The sequence below is a fragment of the Elgaria multicarinata genome, chromosome 10 (genome assembly GCF_023053635.1).
Source record: "Elgaria multicarinata webbii isolate HBS135686 ecotype San Diego chromosome 10, rElgMul1.1.pri, whole genome shotgun sequence".
Taxonomy (NCBI): Eukaryota; Metazoa; Chordata; class Lepidosauria; order Squamata; family Anguidae; genus Elgaria; species Elgaria multicarinata.
The window spans coordinates 2,314,242-2,334,614 of record NC_086180.1 but is presented as its reverse complement, the minus strand read 5'-3'; the positions used below and the strand labels follow the sequence as shown (position 1 = coordinate 2,334,614).

Below are 20,373 nucleotides of genomic sequence, written 5' to 3'. Positions count from 1 at the left end.
ATCGCGAGTGCATTTATTATTTCTTAGAATCAAAGCTTTTTTCCTGTTGGTGGTACTGAAATTAGTGTGCGTTTTACAATCGATGGCGTCTTACAATCGAAGAAATACGGTAATTAATAATAAGAGTACTCATAGGTTCTATCGCATGCTGGCCTGCCACCGTGTTGCTGATGCAATATGCTTGGCAAACTCCTTGATAGCACTTCTGGACCAAATATCTTATGGTGATCTGCAACATATGAAAGTAGTTTCCCAATATCAAGTCCAAATGTGCTCCTTGTTTAGTAATCCAGTCAAATGTAGTAGCAATGCTTTATCATTCCTAACATCATCAACTTTATTTATTTATTTTAGCATTTTTATCCTGCCCTTTAGCCAATTTTTATCCCGCCCTTTATAAACAATCCCAGTACTGTTCTATCTGCACTGGCAGCTGGTCTGAGTGCTGCTTTTAATGGCTTGGGGCCAGATTATCTGCAGGGACATTTCCCATATTTACCTACCCAGAGCATCATCTGAGGCCCTCCTCCTGGTGCCCCTGCCAATGAGGTGAGGTGAGTGGCTGGCTACAAGAGAGGGCAATTTCATCGGGGGCACCCCTCTTGTGAAATGCTCTTGCCAGAGAAGCTTACCTGGCATCTACATTATGAACTTCATTGTGTGCTGTTTTAATTTTTGCTTTGTTTTAATTTTTGTACTGTATGTCTTTAATGCACCACCCAGAAAACTTCAGTTACTGGGTGTTTTTAAAGTACCATAAATAAATAAGCTTAAAATAAAAGTGGCAAAATGAATGAACACATTTGTTATCACCTAAGCATCAGGAGAAGCATTTCCACCATTTTAGATTAAAAGCTCATAGTGTATAAACAACATACTTATGTAAGAACCATCAGTGTATGAATGCATTTGCTAAAATGAGTAGTTATTTGAAAAAGGAATTAATGAGTTTTTCAAACAATTTCCTTACAGGCAGTAGAACCACTTTAGAAAATAGGTTTAAAAGATAAATGTAATCTAATTTTTGTGTGTTTAACTTTCAGCTTTGTGGTGTTCTTGGAAAGTTTTGCACCCCTTGTGAATTCTCTGAACCTTGGCATTGCCAGCCCATTTCTGTTGGGCCCTCCTCCTTTACAGCTTGCTCAGATTAAGACCCAGTTGGCTCTTCATCAGTTGAACTCACTTGCTTCAAACCACTCTGTGGCATCTTATGCTTTGTTAAATGAGGCATTCCTGAAAATTGCCATGTTTAACCCTAGAGGAAACATGCCTCCAAGGCCAAGGGGACCTAATGCACCTGGTCCAATCCCACGTGGGCCTTTTCAGGGGCCGGGACCTGGACCGGATGGGCTTCAAAGACAGCTCCCATCTAATCCTTCTCACAGAATGCCCCAGAGATTCATGGGAACAGAAATGAGGGCAGAATTCCCCAGGCCGAACATTCAGGTCGCTCAACACAGAATGGATCCGAGACAAGCTGGAGAGAGAATGAATATGGAGCGGCAGCAGAAAGAAGAGGGATGTGCTAGCCATTGGGATAATCAGTTTCCACCTGGAAATGTTAGCCGGGGTCAGCCTACTTCAGGAAGGATTGCGGAACATACCACAAAAGTTCAGAACCGTTACACAAATGAGAGTGCCTCAAGTATCTTAGCAAGCTTTGGCTTATCTAATGAAGACTTGGAGGAACTTAGTCGCTATCCAGATGATCAGCTAACACCTGAAAACATGCCTCTGATTTTGAGGGACATCCGAATGCGGAAAATGGTTTGCCAGTTACCTGGCTTACCTGCTCAAAGCAGAGAAAAGGAAAGTTTTCATAGTGATGATAGCCGTGTTTCCATGGTCAAGAGCAATGTCATTGATTATGGTCATGAAAGCAAGTATGGATATGCTGAAAGTCCACTTGAAGTCAAAGTCTATAATTCTGATGTACCGAGTGAGGAGAGTATGAAAGGGTTTCAAGCACAGCAGACTTCTTCAGTGACTGCTGCACCCTCCACTGTCACCAGTAAACAAATGAATGCAGTTGAAGAACTAATACGACAGATGGGCTTCCAGAGAAGCACTCCAAACACCCAGTCATTCTTCCCAAGGGATTCTTCAAACAAGATGCCTGGGTTGTGCCTCCCTTCAGCAGGAGCTGGGGTACCTCCAGCGGTCCAGTCCGTGATGCCGCCTGTGGTATCACCCATGCCTCAACCTGTGATGCCTCCTGTAGTCCAGCAAGCTTTGCCGCCTCCATCTGTTTCCCAGCCCATAATGCCTCCTATGAACCAGCCACCACCCCCATTTTTACCTGAAATGCTTGGGGGTGTAAACAGGCATGACAGGATTCATCATGAATCCAGGGCTAATCCTCCTAATGCTCCACCTGGACCTACCAGCGGCCAGAAAAAATTCCAGAAAGAAGCTGAGAATCCTATTGAATCTCCTTTTGGTGCGGTGAAAGCCTCTTGGCTTGAAGTTTTTTCACAGGCCAATGCCCAGAAGATGAAGAGGTTGCCAACTCCATCGATGATGAATGATTACTACGCTGCATCTCCAAGAATATTTCCACATATGTGTTCTCTGTGTAATGTAGAATGTAGACATTTGAAGGTGAGTCAATTCCCCATCCATCCACACTCAGATCGCATACATTTTTTTACATAACGTGTTCGGTGCACTGGGGTTTAGTTGGCTTGTGGATATTTGTAGATTTTATTCCCTTAAAATATCCACCAGACAAGGCAATTAGAAATAAATGCTTCATCTAATTTGGACAATCATCTTCTGTTGTGACTGGCTGTTTCTAAAGAACCACAGCAGTAGCAGTGAGGTATTTGGGGATTGCAACGGTTGTTGCACTCCTATCCCTGAGAACGGGAGTTGAACAGTTAGGCTTTGCTCCATGTCAAGGGAATAGTCCCTTAATATAAACAGAGTTGGCTGAGGGCTGCACTGGGCCTAGAAGCTCCCATGGCCCATACAACAGCTCCATCTAAATACTAAAAAGTATATATTGGTGCGTGCGGGTAATGAATCAGCTTTACGTCAAATTCTTCAGTGATAGCATGGAAATACCAGCTATACTATTAAACTGCAGAAGAGGTGTTAGCTCTTTCACTGTGAAAATGGACACAAAGCTCCCTCAGGAATGCAGCCCCCCAACTCTGACCTTGCAAGGCTGGCTGCAGAATGCTGAGAGTTGTAGGACTTTTTCTGTATAAACATGCATAGGATTGCTCCCATAGTAGTTTAAAGATCTCGCCAGCCACAGGGTGAGCTCTTGAGCTGCCTATGCATGAAAGATGAACTATTCAGTTGCATGAGAAGGAAGGCATAGCTAGATCAAAAAGACATGGAGATGGTTCTCGCGATCATCGTAGCCCACTGTGGCTTATATTCAAGCTAGGGTGACCATGTGCCGATGGTCATTTAGAATAATTCAACCCCCGTTGGGAGGTTGCCATGGTTTGTCATTTTGTCTGAACCCAGGCAGCAGGGGATGTTTGAGGGTTAAACCCCTGTTACCTGGGTTCAGATGACAAGACAGACTATGGCAACTCCCGCAAGCTTCCTGTAACTTGAGCCCATTATTCCAAATCCTGCGCTCTGAGATGATCAAGAAGAGATCCTGGCCCTCCTCTGTGTGACAACCTTCTCAGTATTTGAAGAGTGTTATCCTGTCTCCCCTGAGTCTTCTCTTCTCCATGCTAAATATGCCCAGTTCTTTCAGTGTTTCCTCATAGGGTGTCTCCACAAAGCCAGGAAATTTGAAGCTATAGCTAATACTGTAACAGACGTGCCATGTGATCAATAATGACATTGTGCAATGTCACAGATGTGCTGGCTTACTTTCCACGCACCCACACTTTTTCAGCATCTTTCAGGCCTAAATCCAGATGGGGAGGATGGAGTGCCTGAAACCAGCACAGATGCTTCATGTTGTCCTGGTCCTGTGTTGCCTTATGAAGCATATGAGCCCTACTGTATTGCAGAGGAATCCTGTGACTTGACCCACAGCTATTTGCTGCTTGTAAGCAAGCACAATTTGTGACCTTTCCTAGGTTATTTAGTAAAGTAGAAGCGGTTGAGCAGTTGAGAGCCAGCTTGTTCTGGCTTGCTCACAAGCCGGCCATGGGTTGTTTGACCATGCAAACTTGGTCATAAAGTTCCTAATTTTTTTGAAGTGGTGTACATATATTGAAAGACACTTCCTGTCCTCAGACTCACAGTCTAATAGGCAAAATACAAAAAGTCAAGGGACCGGGGATGAAAGAAGGAAGTGAGTGTGGGACTGGCCAATGCATGGGGCCAGTTTGGTCTCCCCCTTGCCATGATGTTCTTCTTGGGAGGCAGAGAGTGCAGCCTCCCACTGGTACTTGGTCTCCTGGCTGGTGGATGAGGCCAGAATGCCCTGGCCTTCAGCTTTTTGGTCCAAATGCATTTTCTCCAAGATATAACTACATAGATACTGAAAAACTTTCAGGGATATGAAGGGTGGAAGGAAAGGTGACACACTAGACCACTGCTTGGAGCTGGCTACAAACAATAATTCTTGCAGTATGGGGATTGGTTTGGAATAGAATAACCTGGTGTCAAAGTGACCTTTTTGTTTGTCTTAAATCTACTCAACAGATCCAGAGTTCCTGCATGTTTTACTAATTGTGCTAAACAAAATGCTAATATAATTTATTTAAACATTTTTCTATGGATATACTATGTTCTGAATAGAGCATATGTTTTCAGCCTTTTTTTAAACATATCTTTCAATTACAAAAAAGGTCTGCTGAAATGGGAGGCCTTGCCCTTCCTTTGGAAAATATTTGGGGTTTTAATAACGTCCAGAGATTCTACACCTTTGAGTCAGCCAAAAATAATCCTCTGTTTGGACCTATGCTTGACAAGTGAACATAGTGACCAGGAAGGTATTGTTAGTAAAATGTTTGATTGTAATGACCAGATTGGGAAACGGAGGCTTACATTTTCTTGGACTTTATAGGAAGTCAGTGAATCAGTATAACATGCTCCTAGCAGCCCCAAATACTTTTCTTTTATAGAAATATTTTACTTCAAGTCTTGTCTCTTAAAATGTGTAGAATTATGTAGAGTTTATTACAAAGAAGTCGTGTATCTTTGTAATCACATGATTACAGAAAGACTTTGAGCATAAGTATTCCTTTAGACAGTATGGTATGCCTGTTACTGCCTCTTCCCTCCAGTTGTTAATGCCTACTCATCTTGTAGCACTATCCAGGTGCGTGTATGGAGACTAATGCTGGAACAGGTAGCCAGAATCGTTCTGCATCATTGTTCTTTTTATCCCGGGAAATACATTGCAGCTGTATTTGTGACAGTTGTGGTGTTTCTGTCAATAAGTGGATCCTTCTGAGCCTGTGTAAAACAGTGAGTTAAGTACTTGGTAGGCCACAGTACTGTGCTGCATTCAGGTGTCATGAATTTGACAGGTTTGAATTAATGCAGAACACCAGTACTCTGAATATGTTGATTTCAGATGACTTTTAAGTGTGTGCTCCCTAAACTGCCTTGTAGATCATATTGATAGAAGAAAGTTGAGTCATTCTGTATGAATTTTGGGCAAGTATACATCTTGGGGTTGTTGTGAGGATAAATGCGGGGAGGACGGGAGAATTATGTATACTAACTTGAGCTTCTTGAAGGAAAGACGGAATATAAATGTAATTACTAACAATAGTTCTCTATCAATGATTTGGGGCTGCCTTTTCTTCCTGTAGGATTGGATCCAGCATCAGAATACTTCTGCCCATCTAGAGAACTGTCGTCAGCTATGCCAACAGTAAGGACTTTGTGTGCAAATTATGCAGTGATGGATTTGGTTAATAGAGTCATTTTAATTTAGTACTCAAAGTCAACCATTGAATTCTGTGGGATGTGGATTGCATATCTAATAACTTCAAACAGCTTGATCTAACATAATTGTACGCTAAAAACTAAATGTTTGCTTATAAATGTCTTCCAGTGTTTGTAAAGCAAAATTGTCGAAGCTTTCAATTTAGGGAATGACAATTGCTCAGAGTCAATATGCGCCACCTCAGATGCAAGAATTCTGTATTTGTTAAATTTTTCATGTTCTTCCAAGGATTCACTGCGGCATTATGAAACAATTAGGAGAAAACCTAGTGGCATCTGGCCTGATATTTTATGGTCATAGGAAAGTTGGATAAGTCTGAGAGAGAGGCTTAGGACGGGACATACCTGTTTGTGTGTTCCTTTTCACACAAGAAAAGAACACACAAACTGGATTTTAAGTGTAAGTGGAAAAATAACAGTGTGAGGGCAACCAAACCTTCAAGAACTGGGACTTATGGATTTGCCATAGTTCTGAAATGTAACTCTGAGGATGGTAGAAAAGAATGTGTTCAAATTCTCAGTTTAATGATGGATAATGTTTTAGGATTTGGTTAGCATGTAAATATTGCTGAACTGATTGGGAGTCAAATTCAACATGTATACAAGTGGAAAATTGTCTAGAAAGTCTAGCAGACTCACATTTAATTTCAAAAGAGGAAATTTCTCAACAGTGAGGAAATTTGTTAAAGTTAAAAGAGAAGATTCGAGCTTGGGGTTAAAATGCTTTAAGGGATTAAAATGTCTGCCACATTCTGCTTAAAAGTTGTAACGGACTGGTTCTGGACAAACAAGTTGAAGCTTAATTCAAAAAAAGACAGAGGTGCTCCTGGTCAGTAGAGCTGACCCAGGAATTAGGGTCCAACTTATGTTGGATAGGGTAGCACTCACCTTGAGAATGCACCAAAATGGTTTGTAATTTGGGGATTCCTCTACATCTGTCCTTGATCCTAGCTGCCCACGTCTCAGCTGTGGCCAGGTGTACCTTTGCCCAGTTTAAGATGGTGCACTGGCTGTACCTGTTCCTGTAGGGTGCAGATCCAGCCTCACTGATATATGCCTTAGTTACATCATGCCTGGACTACTGCAGTGTGCTGTATGAGTGTCTGCCTATGGAAAGTTTCAGGAAACTATAATTGATTCCAGTATCAGAGGGTCTATGCTTCTAAATGCCATTTGCTAGGGAATATGAGTAGGAGTGTGCCAGAACAGAATTTTGGACTAGATAGGCCTCTGGTCTGATCCAGTACAGCTGCCCTTATGTTTTTAATATGGCAGTCCTGCTGTTAATGGCTGCTGCATCTTAGGAAGAACTGCACTGGTTTCCGGTTTGGTTCTGGGCCCAGTTTAAAGAGTTCATGATGACTTTTTAAACTCCTTTACAGTTTGGGACCAGTTTCTACCATCTAGGCCAGAGCTTTCCAAACTTTTCATGTTGGTGACACACTTTTTACGCAACACAGTAATTAAGTTTTACTAGCAAACCGGAGGTTAAACTAACCCCTTATAAGAGATACGGACACATACATAAATTGTAATATGTTCGCGCGACACACCTACACACTGCAGCCGACACTCTGTGTCGCAGCACACAGTTTGGAAAGCTCTGATCTAGGCCTTCTCACCAAAGGCGTGCTTGTGTATCTTAACATCCCCAGAACCGTGCTTACTTGGGAATAGGGATAAGGTCTTTTCAGTGCCTGTACTCAGGCTCTGGAGGTTCTGACCTCTGTCCGAGGGAGGTAGAGATGGGCTGAGGATTTATGGAGTTTGAAAAAAGAGAGTTGTAGTAGTGTTCTTTTCGCCAGGAAGAATAGCAAATAGGAAGCACAGTGTGGATTTATAATGGACGGAGTTAGGCAACTGAATTGTTCTCCTTCAGAGACATTCAGCTGCATGAAAGCAAGAGTGAAGACACCAAAAAGAACGAGTGAGCCAGGTCTGGGGATTAGAGTGGGAAATAGTTCATATGGAAAGTGCAACAAGCGTGTTAGGAGTTTAGGACAGGATGAATTGAAAGTGATAAATGCAAGATCTATAGAGCAGGCAGAAGCTGCAAAGTAGAGAGACAATGAGCATGAGAAGGCCATTGATTAAGATGGGGAAATGTTTAAGGTGAGTTAGGCAAACAGCAGTTCTTGGTAATTCAAGAGGGATTATCAGTATAAATGTTAAAATCACCAAGGACAGTGGGGTGAGGTGGGGTGAGAGGCCAGGCCAATCAAGCATCAGCATCTTGAGATGAAGGTTGAGAGGGAGACAGGATGGCAGTAAGTAGCAGAAATGCAAAGAACGAACTGCAAAGGTAGAAAATCACCACCATGACTCTCAGACCGAGGAGTGTGGGAGATGGCGAGACCTCCCAAAAGGTGGCAGTGTTGGAGGGCAGGAGCCAGGTTTCAGTGATGGCTTGTAGCTGGAAGGACCAAGATAGGAAAAGGTTATGGAGGGTGATTGTTTTATAGAAGAGGGAATGGTAATTCTAGAGGCAACAAGAGAAGGGAAGCAGGGAGCATGAGAGGCATTGAATGACGGAGGGATTCAGAGAAAGAAGGCTGGCGAGCGCCATGATGCTGGAAGTAAATAGCAGAAAGCTGAGGAAACATGCAGAGCAGTGTCAAGCTCAGGAAGAGGGGCAGGGTGACAAAAGGTGCGGCTTACCTGGGAGAGCGGCTTGTTCACAGACAGACACCAAACGGGTAACTTCCTTGGCAGCACCTTATGCTGTTTCCTTGATCAGCTGACTGTGTGCTGAAACAGACGCTGAACTGGGGTCCACCCGTAGGCCTTGGCCCTAGTTGCTGCTGGGAAAGAGCCGGAGTAATGCAGATAATACGTTCTCATTCAGTAATGTGGGCTTTTAGTGGAAGTTGGTTACTGTTGTTGCCTGTTCACCTTTAAACCTTTCTAAAATATCACTACAGCTTCTTTGAGTCTGGTTTAATTAGTCAATGGAGGTGCCAGCCAGTATCTGGAAGGCATAGTTTTTTACCTTTGACATCACAGGAAAGGAAGAAGGATAGTTGTCCGTAGTAATACATTACAATGAAAATAATATCAAATATGTAATATTAAAGCAGTAATGCAGTTGGTTAGCTTCTTGTACTGACAGTTTTGTTCTTGAAACAGATATCCTGACTGGAATCCAGAGTCCCATTCCTCATCAAAAAGGTAACTTTTTTAAATTATTATTATTATTATTATTATTATTATTATTATTATTATTATTATTATTATTTTAGGGTGTGTTGATGGTTACACTTCCTTATTCTTAGTGAATTGGGACATACTTCTGTGGTTGAGGGAACAGCCACATTCAGACGAGGAAGCAATGCAGTATGGTTGTTTCCTCCATCCATGATGGTCGCATGACCGGCATTAATGGTGGCCGTGGCTTTTCACCCACCCCACAGCCTCTGTTGCAAGCCATGGGTTGTAGGCTGGGCAAGAAATCACCACCGCTGCCCTGCACACCAGGTTCAGAAAATATGGCAACTTGCGGCATGGCACGGGTGATTAGGGAAATGCCAGTCATACTGCTGGCATGAGTGGGGGCAGGGGAAGCAACCCATACTGCGTTGTTTCCCCTGCTAATCATCTGAACCCACTCAATATTATTTAAGCCCAGGAATTCTAATAGTTGTATTGCAACTTGTCCTGTGGATTTTTTGCAGGTGCTTTCTGGAATGGATCCGGAATGCATGCACATAGCAGCACCAACCTATTAATCTTGGTCTATTCTACTTATAGAGCACCGTCTGTGGAAATATGGCCTTATCTGCCTGTTGAATATTTGGAGAATCACATAAATTTTCCTTACACGGTAGAAATGGCATCAGTATGAATACCAGAACTGTAGGGGCACACTCCTTCTGTACGCCTTGATGGCCATGCCTGTAAGAACACCAAATTCTGTGGCTACTGCATCATTTAGCTTCTTTCACTCAGGCTATGCTTGCCTTCCAGAATCACTACTCCCCCTTCCCTTTTTTAGATAGAGTAAATCTGTGTGCATCATCCTTTGTTGAAATACGTTTTGCAAGCCAGTAGCCCTGATGTGTTTCCCTCTTTCAAATCCATCTTTGTTTTCACTCTACCATTTCAGACAGGTAGGGTTCTCATTCTTCTGTTTATTTTCTACTTTTGGCCAAAGAAATGGTGAAGGAAGGGTATGAAGCCTGCTCCTAGAAGCATGTGAGATAGAATCTGAGGGGGTCAAGTAACATCTTAATGAGCCCTCATCCTATTTCATAGAATCATGGAATAGCAGAGTTGGAAGGGGCCTACAAGGCCATCGAGTCCAATCCCCCTGCTCAATGCAGGAATCCACCCCAAAGCATCCACCCTAAAGAAACCACCCTAAAGCATCCCTGACAGATGGCTGCCTCTTGAATGCCTCTAGTGTGGGAGAGCCCACAACCTCCCTAGGTAACTGATTTCATTGTCGTACTGCTCTAACAGTCAGGAAGTTTTTCCTGATGTCCAGCTGGAATCTGGCTTCCTTTAACTTGAGCCCATTATTCCGTGTCCTGCACTCTGGGAGGATCAAAAAGAGATCCTGGCCCTCCTCTGTGTGACAACCTTTCAAGGATTTGAAGAGTGCTCTCATGTCTCCCCTCCATCTTCTCTTCTCCAGGCTAAACATGCCCAGTTCTTTCAGTCTCTCTTCATAGGGCTTTGTTTCCAGACCCCTGATCATCCTGGTTGCCCTCCTCTGAACACGCTCCAGCTTTATAATTAATAATTCCCTGCACGATTTTTAATTTTAATGAATAAAATGTTCAAACTCCTATAAACCTTTGTAATCAAATGCTCCCAGGCATTTGACAGCATATGTTGTTAACTGTCTTTGGCCCGGCTGAGAGTTTTAAAATTGTTTTAAATGTTAGCTCTTTTTATATTTTTATGGTTTTAAATTTTGTATATTGATTTTTAATGTTCAGTCTTTTAATCTTTGTAAACTGCCCAGAGAGCTTTGGCTTTGGGGTGGTATACAGTATAAGTGCAATAAATAAATAAATAAATAAATAAATATTAGTGTTAAACTTACATGAAATCCTAGTTTCATTTCCACAAAGAAAAAGGGCATGTTGTAAACTATTACGATGGAATATTCCTTTCATATTAAATAAATGTTGGGGACGACCTGAATTTTCTGCTTCTTTTGTCAACAGACGTGAAGGTGACAGGAAGGAAAACCATAGCCCACGGCGACATTCTGCCAGTTTCAGCCCCAAACGTTCAAGACGCTCAAGCTCTGGCCATGCCAGACGCCGAACTCGGTCCCGATCCAGGAGCCCCAGATACCGTAGAACAAGTAGGACAAGGAGCCGGAGTAGACCAAGGAGCCGGAGTAGGCCAAGGAGCCGGAGTAGGCCAAGGAGCCGGAGTAGGCCAAGGAGCCGGAGTCCAAGACGGCTACCTAGTCCCAGACATAGGTCAAGGTCTCCACGACGACCTCCATACTTCAGCTCACGCTTTCGAAGGTCTTCCAGCAGAGAGAGAGGGCCAAGAAGATCGACTAGATCCCCAGGTAAGATGGATGGTAGAGAAGATTTTGTGACAGATACACTTCCTGATTAAAATATTGGCGTTTTCCCCACACAACCGCTGTAATTTATGTGATAACAACTGTTCAACTTTAATTTTGGTGGCACAATATTCATTTGAACATGTGAATTTGTATTGCCCATTTTAAGAGAGAAAAGAATCTTTATTTCCCTGAAGGGGAAAAGCAAAAGTTTATTGCTTGCTGGCATTGCTTTAGGGTGGATTCCTGCATTGAGCAGGGGGTTGGACTCGATGGCCTTGTAGGCCCCTTCCAACTCTGCTACTCTCTGATTCTATGATTCTACGATTTCCATGCTACGTTTCCTTATTGGTTGTCATAATGTACAAATCACTTTGTAAACCATCTTCCTTTTGCACCCTGTGTTGTACGGGAAGAAGAGAATTTCAAACCCAGATAGTTCTAAACTGATGTATTGATTGTTTTTTTTTGTGATTCTTTGTAGCTTCATAGTCAAAAGACAGACCTGAGGTTGGTCGTGGAAAGCAGTGACTTAAACCCAGTGCAGGGTTAGCCACTTACTGAACTGTCTGTTTTGGGGGTTTCTGCAAAAGCAAGGCATTGTATAAAAACTTAGGCTAGAGGAGAACACAGTAAGTAGAAGGAGATGTTCGCAGTAGCTTTGAGTGCCTGGAGACTTTGCATAAAATTCTGGAACAGACTAAGGAGGAATCATCAAGCCAGAAACACCTGGGAATGACACAAGAAGTTCTGGGCAGTCACGTAATGAGCTTGAACACTTGAAATTGGCTCCTTTTCAAGAAAAAAAGTGTTCTCCAGGCACTGTCACTGCTGCAGTCTGGAGGAGCAGCAGGAATGAGCGAAAGTGGGGAGGGCAGCCTGTTTGCTCCTGGGGACCTTGTCCCAACAGCTGTGTTCCCAGACTTTTTTTTCTATGATTCAGTTCGCTGCAATATCTGTGGTTCAAACCGCTTTAACTTCCAAGGAGGCCTTGGGTGTGCAAACAAGTTTGAGTGTGGCCAGTGTGAGCCTCTAGCCAAGTACTTCTGTGAGCCACAAGGTAGAGAGGCAGGAAATGAAGTGGTGCCTATAAGCATTTTTTCCTTGCTCAGGTCAGGAATTGGGTGAGGGTATGTTTGTATGTAGAAGAGGAGGTGTTCTGTGTTAGGTGTCTATTTCAGGATCTGTTTTGATGCCATAACAGAAGACAGGCTATACATTGCACTAACTGTGGTCAAGTTGAACTCTGGCTTCACTACCTACCCTCCTATCCATTATGTCGGCATGTGGGAAGCTTCTTCTTCGTGGTCTCTGTGCATCACACTATGGGCTCTGCGCTTGCGCCGAGCCTGTACCTCGGAAAGGTTTGTAGCTGAGAAAAAACGTTATTTAGGCGGGAACCCCTCCCCCACCATCCATTGCGCATGTCCCGCGCGTTCCCGCCTTACCCTCAGTTCCTTTGCGACCGCCTTACCTAGCGCCTCGTCGAAAGGTTCCTCCTCGCTTCTTCTTGCAGTAGCTGAGTTTTTTTCTTCCATTCTCTTTTCTTTCTTACTTAATTCTTCTCCAATCTCCTCGCACCCTTTTTTCCTCCTAAAAAAAAAAAAAAAAAAAAAAAAAGTTATTCTCTTTTCTATCCTACTACTAACTTCTACTTTGTATGGCCCTTAAGGCCCCTTTTCGAAAATGCGTCCGTTGTAGCAGTAAGCTACCAGCAGCAGACGGGCACTCTCTTTGTCTCCTTTGTCTTGGAGAAACGCACATAGTAGAAACTTGCCACCACTGCCAGGCTTTTTCTAAGCAAACTAGACGCCACCGCTCAGACCGCTTAAAAGCACAACTTTGGAAACAAACTCTCCAACCCGTAAACATGGCGTCCCCTACGACCTCGATACCGAAAGCTTCGACATCGACCGTCACATCGATACCGACAACAATTCCACCGCCACCTTCGACTTCGCGAACTCTTACGGTATCGACAGCAAAGAAACTCTCCAAGAAAGCAAAGAAAGCCAAATCCCCGCCAGAGCCTCACCCAAAGAAACAAAAGAAATCATCACAATCACGCAGACTGGTAGCCGTGTCTCAATTACCACCAACGGCAGAGAGTTCAAACCTGGCCAAACGCCCGACCATTGAACTTCTCTCTACCACGTCTGAAGGCGAGATAAGGGAACCTCTGTCCCCGGCAGAACCCTCTCCGCCATCTCCTGTCTCTCAACAGGACACTCGAGCAGAGGCAATACCGCCTTCTCGACACCATGGGCACCAACGTTCACCAACTCGACATCCCTCTAACAGAGAACCACCTCGCTCAGATGACCTCGTACCCGTACAGCGGAACCATGACTGGTACTATCATGATCGATACTCTCCTAGATCGACATCTCACCAACACTCCCCGCCACATTACAGGGAGCATTACAACCGGTACTACCGTGCATCGCACCGCAGCCGATCCAGATCCCCTCACGATTGGGATAGATACTCCGATTACTACTACACACACCGGGACTACTCTCCCCACTATAGGAGAGAAAGATACCGTGATCCATACCCGGATACACACCATCAACAACGCTACGTTCAAGAAGTAGAACAGGAGGCACAACTTCCCCCTGTTCCGCCACGCTCAACCTCGCTATTGGTTTCCTCCCAACGGCTTCCTCTGCTTCCGGCGACTACAACACCAAGACCCATACTTCAACCTCCTATTGAGGACTATGACTCCGATGCCTCCTCAGCATCCACTTCCCCCCCGTCGATGCCATCACCAGACGACGCAGTGGGAACCAAAGACCACCCATCTCCATCAGAAGAAATGGGGTCTTTCGCTGAACAAATCCTCCACATGGCTACAGCATTAGGAGTCGACGCTCAACAGCAGCAAGAACAAATTCAGGACCCATTTTTCGATGCAATATACCCGGAATCAGCAACCCCAGTGGAGATTCCTTTCTCACCCATCTTACTTCAAACAATAAAGCAAACCTGGACCTCGCCTTCAACAATGACTCCTACATCACGTAAGTTAGAGTCTATGTATAAAGTCCAAACCAAAGATGTGGAATTTTTATTCTCCCATCCAAAACCAAACTCTATCATTGTGGAATCCTCCCACTCTAGATCCCAAAAGACACATACTGCCCCAGTAGACAAGGAGGGACGACGCTTAGACTTCATGGGACGTCGCGCTTACTCAGCAGCAGCTCTTGGTCTCAGAGTTACCAACTACCAAGCATTGATGTCCCGCTATCAACTATTCTTGTGGGATAAAATCGGATCGCTTTGCGATTACTTACCTGAAGACCAACGAGAACTCGCCCGCGCATTCCATGCCCAAGCGTCCCGATTATCTAAACTCCAGACCAACTCCACTCGACACCAGGCAGACTGTTACTCTAAACTAATGACTGGCTCTATTGCTTTACGCCGCCACGCATGGCTTCGTTCAGCCACTCTTACTCCAGAGACTCGCTCCCGCATCGAAGATCTCCCCTTCGATGCCGAGGGACTCTTCAACTCCAAAACCGATGAACAACTCGATACTGTTCAAAAAGCACGTAACACCGCAAAAAGAATGGGCTTAACCCCTTCTCAACAGCAACACCAGCCTCAAAGACCAAGACGCTGGCTTCGACCTCAACAACAATACACCCAAAGACCTACCTTTGACAGACTACTAAGGTCTCAACCTTCTCAACAGTTTCAAAAGAAACCAGCCAACTCATCATCCAAATTCCGTACCCAAAAGAAAACGGATACCTTCACCAAACGTCGCCTTTGACGCCATGCCTCCCCAATCTCACAACTTCCAAGATCGCCTTGCCTCTTACTTCCACACATGGGAAAACATTACTTCAGATTCATGGGTCTTAAACATCATCCTTACAGGATACCGCATAGAATTCGACTCCATCCCACCAATCGGCATCGTAAAACGCACCACTCCATCACAACCACTGTTAGAAGAGACCCGCACTCTACTACACAAAGGTGCAATCGAAAAAGTCCCTCACCACCTTCGCGCAAACGGATTCTTCTCTCGGTACTTCACAGTACCCAAAAGGGATGGGGGTCTTCGACCCATTTTGGATTTAAGAGGCATCAACAAATTCATTCGTCCCAAGAAATTCAAAATGATCACCCTGCAATCCATCCTCCCACTTCTAAGAAAAACCGCTTGGTTTGCAGTAATAGACCTCAAAGATGCATACTTTCATATTGCCATCAACAAATCCTTCCGCCACTTTCTACGTTTCAGCATAGGAGACAACGTCTACCAATTTCGGGTGCTCCCGTTCGGCCTATCGACAGCCCCGAGAGTTTTTACCAAATGCATGGCCGTAGTATGTGCACACCTCCGTCTACAAGGCATCGAGGTATACCCTTACCTCGACGATTGGTTGATCGTATCGGACTCCAAAACCGACCTCCACAACAGCATATCATACACTCTCACCCTCCTCAACAACCTGGGTCTCTGTATCAACCAAGAAAAGTCGGTTCTACAACCAACCCAATCGGTACAGTTCATAGGAGCCTATCTCCACGCACCTACGGCCAGAGCATATCTCCCTCGAGACCGAGCGCGCCTCCTCACGCACAAAGCACTTCACGTGATGTCCGCTCCACGCTCCTCTGCCCATGCCATTCAACAACTTTTAGGCCACATGGCTTCCACTGTAGCCGTAGTCGAATGGGCCAGATTCCATATGAGACCACTACAACTATGGTTCATTCTTCACTACAACAAAGACTGCGATGCAAGACGTGTATTTCTCACTGTCCCTCACGACATCGTTCGCTCCCTACGCTGGTGGACCATCATAAACCACCTCCTAAAGGGCATTCCTTTCCAGCAGCCACCGCCTTCGAGAGTCCTCACAACCGATGCCTCCACCATAGGTTGGGGAGCCCACTGCGGCAATCTTCAAATCCAAGGCCGCTGGTCCTCACAAGACTCAAAACAACACATCAATTTCCTCGAACTTCAAGCCGTCAAAAAGGCCTTACTGGCCTTCGAGAACCATCTATCTCACCAACATGTTCAGATTGTTACAGACAACACTACAGTTCTCTGGCATATCAACAAGGAAGGAGGCACTCGCTCTCCCAACCTCGTCAACCTCACTCTCCGCCTCCTCGAATGGACGATCCCTCGAGGTATTCGCCTTACCGCTCTTCATATCGCAGGATCAAACAACGACCTGGCAGACACATTAAGCCGTCAGTTCCATCTCCAACACGAATGGAATCTCGCACAACCTGTATTAAACACCCTCTTTCGCACCTGGGGCCAACCTTCCATCGACCTCTTTGCCTCAGAGGAAAACAGCGTATGCCCTGCATACTGCTCCAGAGCAGGAATAGGTACCAATTCTATGGGAGACGCCTTTCTCCACACCTGGCAAGGCACCCTCTTCTATATATTTCCGCCATTTCCACTACTCCACAAAGTAGTCACCAAGATCATCCTAGACAACACGGACTGCATCCTCATCGCCCCTCGTTGGCCCAGACAAGCCTGGTTCTCTCCTCTCCTCAAAGCAGCGAGGGGAATATTCTACCCTCTACCACCAACAACAGACCTGCTGTCATGCAACAGAGGCCTCATCCATCACCCGGATATACAGACCCTCCATCTAACAGCATGGAGAATCCACCCTTAGAGACTACTATATCCTCAACAAATTTTTCACCACAAATAAGGACCATCCTATCTGCAGCCATAAAGCCATCAACCACAAAGTCATACCAAAGAAAATGGGACTACTTTACCCAATTCGCACAACGCAACTCTTTTCAACCAAACACCTGCTCTATTCAACACATCCTAGGCTTCTTACATCACCTATATGACAAAGGTCTAAAATATACTTCTATCAGAGTATACCTAGCGGCTCTCTCCACATTCAGAGGAGAAATTAACAACAGGACTCTTTTCTCTACACCCATAATAAAACGGTTCATGAAGGGGCTAAAGAACCTCATTCCGCCCATCAAACCAATAACTCCAAGTTGGAGCCTCTCTGTAGTCCTCAACATACTCACTGCAAAACCTTTCGAACCTCTTGCAACAGCTCCTTTACATCTCTTAACATGGAAAACAGCCTTTCTAACAGCAATATCATCTGGAAGAAGGGCTAGCGAACTCTGTGCTTTGCGCATCGACCCTCCCTTCACTATCTTTCACAAAGATAAAGTGGTTCTCCGACCAGATCTAACCTTCCTTCCCAAGGTGGTTACTGATTTCCACATTAATCAGCCTATAGTGTTACCCACCTTTTTTCCTTCTCCATCTTCGGATTTAGAAAGGAGACTTCACTGTCTAGACGTACGTCGCGCCCTAGCATTTTACAAAGAAAGGACACAACAATTTAGAAAATCACAGAGACTCTTTATTTGTTATGGTGGAAAAGAGAAAGGTCAAAATGTCTCCATACAACGCTTCTCAGCTTGGATAACACATACCATCAAACTTGCATACCAATTATCTAAGCTCGAGCTCCCACATGGGGTCAAAGCTCATTCCACTCGAAGCCTAGCCACATCCACAGCATTCGCCAAGGGAATCCCTCTAATCGACATCTGCAAGGCTGCTACGTGGTCACGACCACTGACTTTTGCCAGACACTACAACGTTGATACCAGGTCTCGCAATGACTCTTCTTTCGGCAGAGCAGTCCTCTCAGCAGTTCTACAATGACACCGACCCTCCACCGGTAAGTCATAGCTTGGTACTCGCCCATAGTGTGATGCACAGAGACCACGAAGAAGAAGAACAGGTTGCTTACCTGTAACCATGGTTCTTCGAGTGGTCATCTGTGCAGTCACACAACCCACCCACCATCCCCTCTTCGGTGTCTCTGATGCAGAAGAGGCCTGCCTTTCTCTCGGTTCATAACATGTCGCAAAGGAACTGAGGGTAAGGCGGGAACGCGCGGGACATGCGCAATGGATGGTGGGGGAGGGGTTCCCGCCTAAATAACGTTTTTTCTCAGCTACAAACCTTTCCGAGGTACAGGCTCGGCGCAAGCGCAGAGCCCATAGTGTGACTGCACAGATGACCACTCGAAGAACCATGGTTACAGGTAAGCAACCTGTTCTTCTCTGATAACAACGCACATGTAGTCATGAACATGCCTTTACTATTGTTTCCAGACACTGTAAAAAATTGTAACCTTTTAGCTATTCTGTTGATCCTGATGATGATGGTCAGTGTAGCATTTCCTAATGGTGTGTTACTGTAGCTTCAATGGGGAGAATGCTAGCTGAGGATTTGGGAGGCATGCCAGTTGAACATTGGTCGTACTATATCAGCATTTTCATTGCTGCAGATGGATTTTCATGTTCAGATACATAATTGATAGTTATTGTCTCTACCAGTTGGAGAAGCAAGCAGCTCTGGCCAAGGGAACCCAGATAATTTGGGGGGTGGGGGGGTGGAATCAGAGTTCTGTCAAACTCTGTTTATGTTGTGTTTTGAGGTTTTGAAGGACAGGAGCTTACAAAACTTCAAGTATGTTAATTCAGTCTTGTATTGAACAACTTGCCTCGTAGTCATAGCCTCCAAGAAATTTCATGCAAGCAAGTGTAATTACTAGTGGAAAGACCTCTCCACCTCTCCTCCACCAGCTCAGTTGGCAGAAGGCATTTTTCCTAGTCTGCTCTGCATTTCCTTGCTGGACAGAGAGGGGGTACTTCCCCGCCTTCATGGCCACCATGAAAATACATGCTTTCAGTCGCTTAGCAGGCTAAGTAAAAATAATAATAATCAGACCTAGTAACTTTTATAGGCTTCCAAGGTTGTGTTAATTGAATAAAAATGTACTGTTGCTAGAATTGATAATTCGCTGATGTTATTGGTCAGCAAATTTTAGGATAATTCTGCATTTATTCATTCACCTTTTTGTAAAAACATGGGAAAGGACTTTATTTATTTATTTATTTTATTACATTCATATACCGCCCCACAGCCGAAGCTCTCTGGCCGGTTTACAACAATTAAAAAAGTAAACATTAAAAGTATACAACATTTTAAAAAACATAAAAAACAGTATAAAAACAACAGTATCCATTTAAAAACAACAATTCTGGGCTCCGTTAAAAACGAACTTAACGTTGTTAAATGCTGTTAAAATGCCTGGGAGAAGAGAAAAGTCTTGACCTGGCGCCGAAAAGATAACAATGTTGGCGCCAGGCGAGCCTCATCGGGAAGATCATTCCACAGTTGTGGGGCAACCACTGAAAAGGCCCTCTCCCTTGTTGCCACTTTAAATAGTGGTGATTGACAGTTGATTACAGGTCAGCCACCATGTAAATATGCTTTCTCTTAATTTCACAAAAAAAAAAAGGTCACTCAGTAGAAGGTTATTTTTTTAAAGAGAAGTACCAAAGAGTATTTGGTTTCCTTGAATGCTCCAAATCAAAACTAAACTTTGTGACAGTTGAATGTGATCACCTGTTTTCTTCCTCCTTTCCTGGGCTGACATGTTGAACCATAGGGCTCTTTTCTTACGTCTTTGAATACCCAAGTATATTTGTTTGGGGAGATTGTACATCAGTAGGGCACATTGTGCATCACTATTTAACCCTTTGTTCTTCACCAGGATGGTGAACCCCTTCCTGAGCTTGATAAGGCCTGTGAGTGCTCCCTATCTGCCCCCCACCCCACCCAGCATCTTCCCCAGGCCTCTCCACTTTTGCGAGGGAGGGAAAAGCTCTCGTCTCTGATCAGCAGATGAAGTAGGTTTCCTTGCTTAGCACTGAAATGAGCTCCCTTTCTCAGTGCTTAGCTGGGGAACTCACTTATCTCTGACCAACTGCTGATTGGAACTGAGAGCTTTTCCCTCCTTTGCAGATGGGGTGGGGCCAGAGGGCGAGCCCTGCTTTTTTCTGAGCTTTGTTCTGCAGAGGCTTGTCCTGCTTACTTGTTAGTAGACCGGCTGCCCATGCTTCCCTCTGAG

General features: G+C 44.5%; 1 protein-coding gene across 1 annotated transcript in view; it reads left to right on the top strand.

The window, feature by feature from the left end:
* Positions 1 to 1,047: 1,047 nt before the first annotated feature.
* The window catches only part of ZNF638 (zinc finger protein 638), a 60,114-nt gene continuing 40,788 nt past the window's right edge, over positions 1,048 to 20,373 (top strand). Inside the window, exons 1-4 of the mRNA XM_063135862.1 lie at positions 1,048 to 2,601; positions 5,742 to 5,803; positions 9,004 to 9,045; positions 11,049 to 11,407. Of these exons, the coding sequence (XP_062991932.1) occupies positions 1,246 to 2,601; positions 5,742 to 5,803; positions 9,004 to 9,045; positions 11,049 to 11,407 (1,819 nt within the window). The 5' untranslated portion in view covers positions 1,048 to 1,245. The remainder of the gene's footprint in view (positions 2,602 to 5,741; positions 5,804 to 9,003; positions 9,046 to 11,048; positions 11,408 to 20,373) is intronic.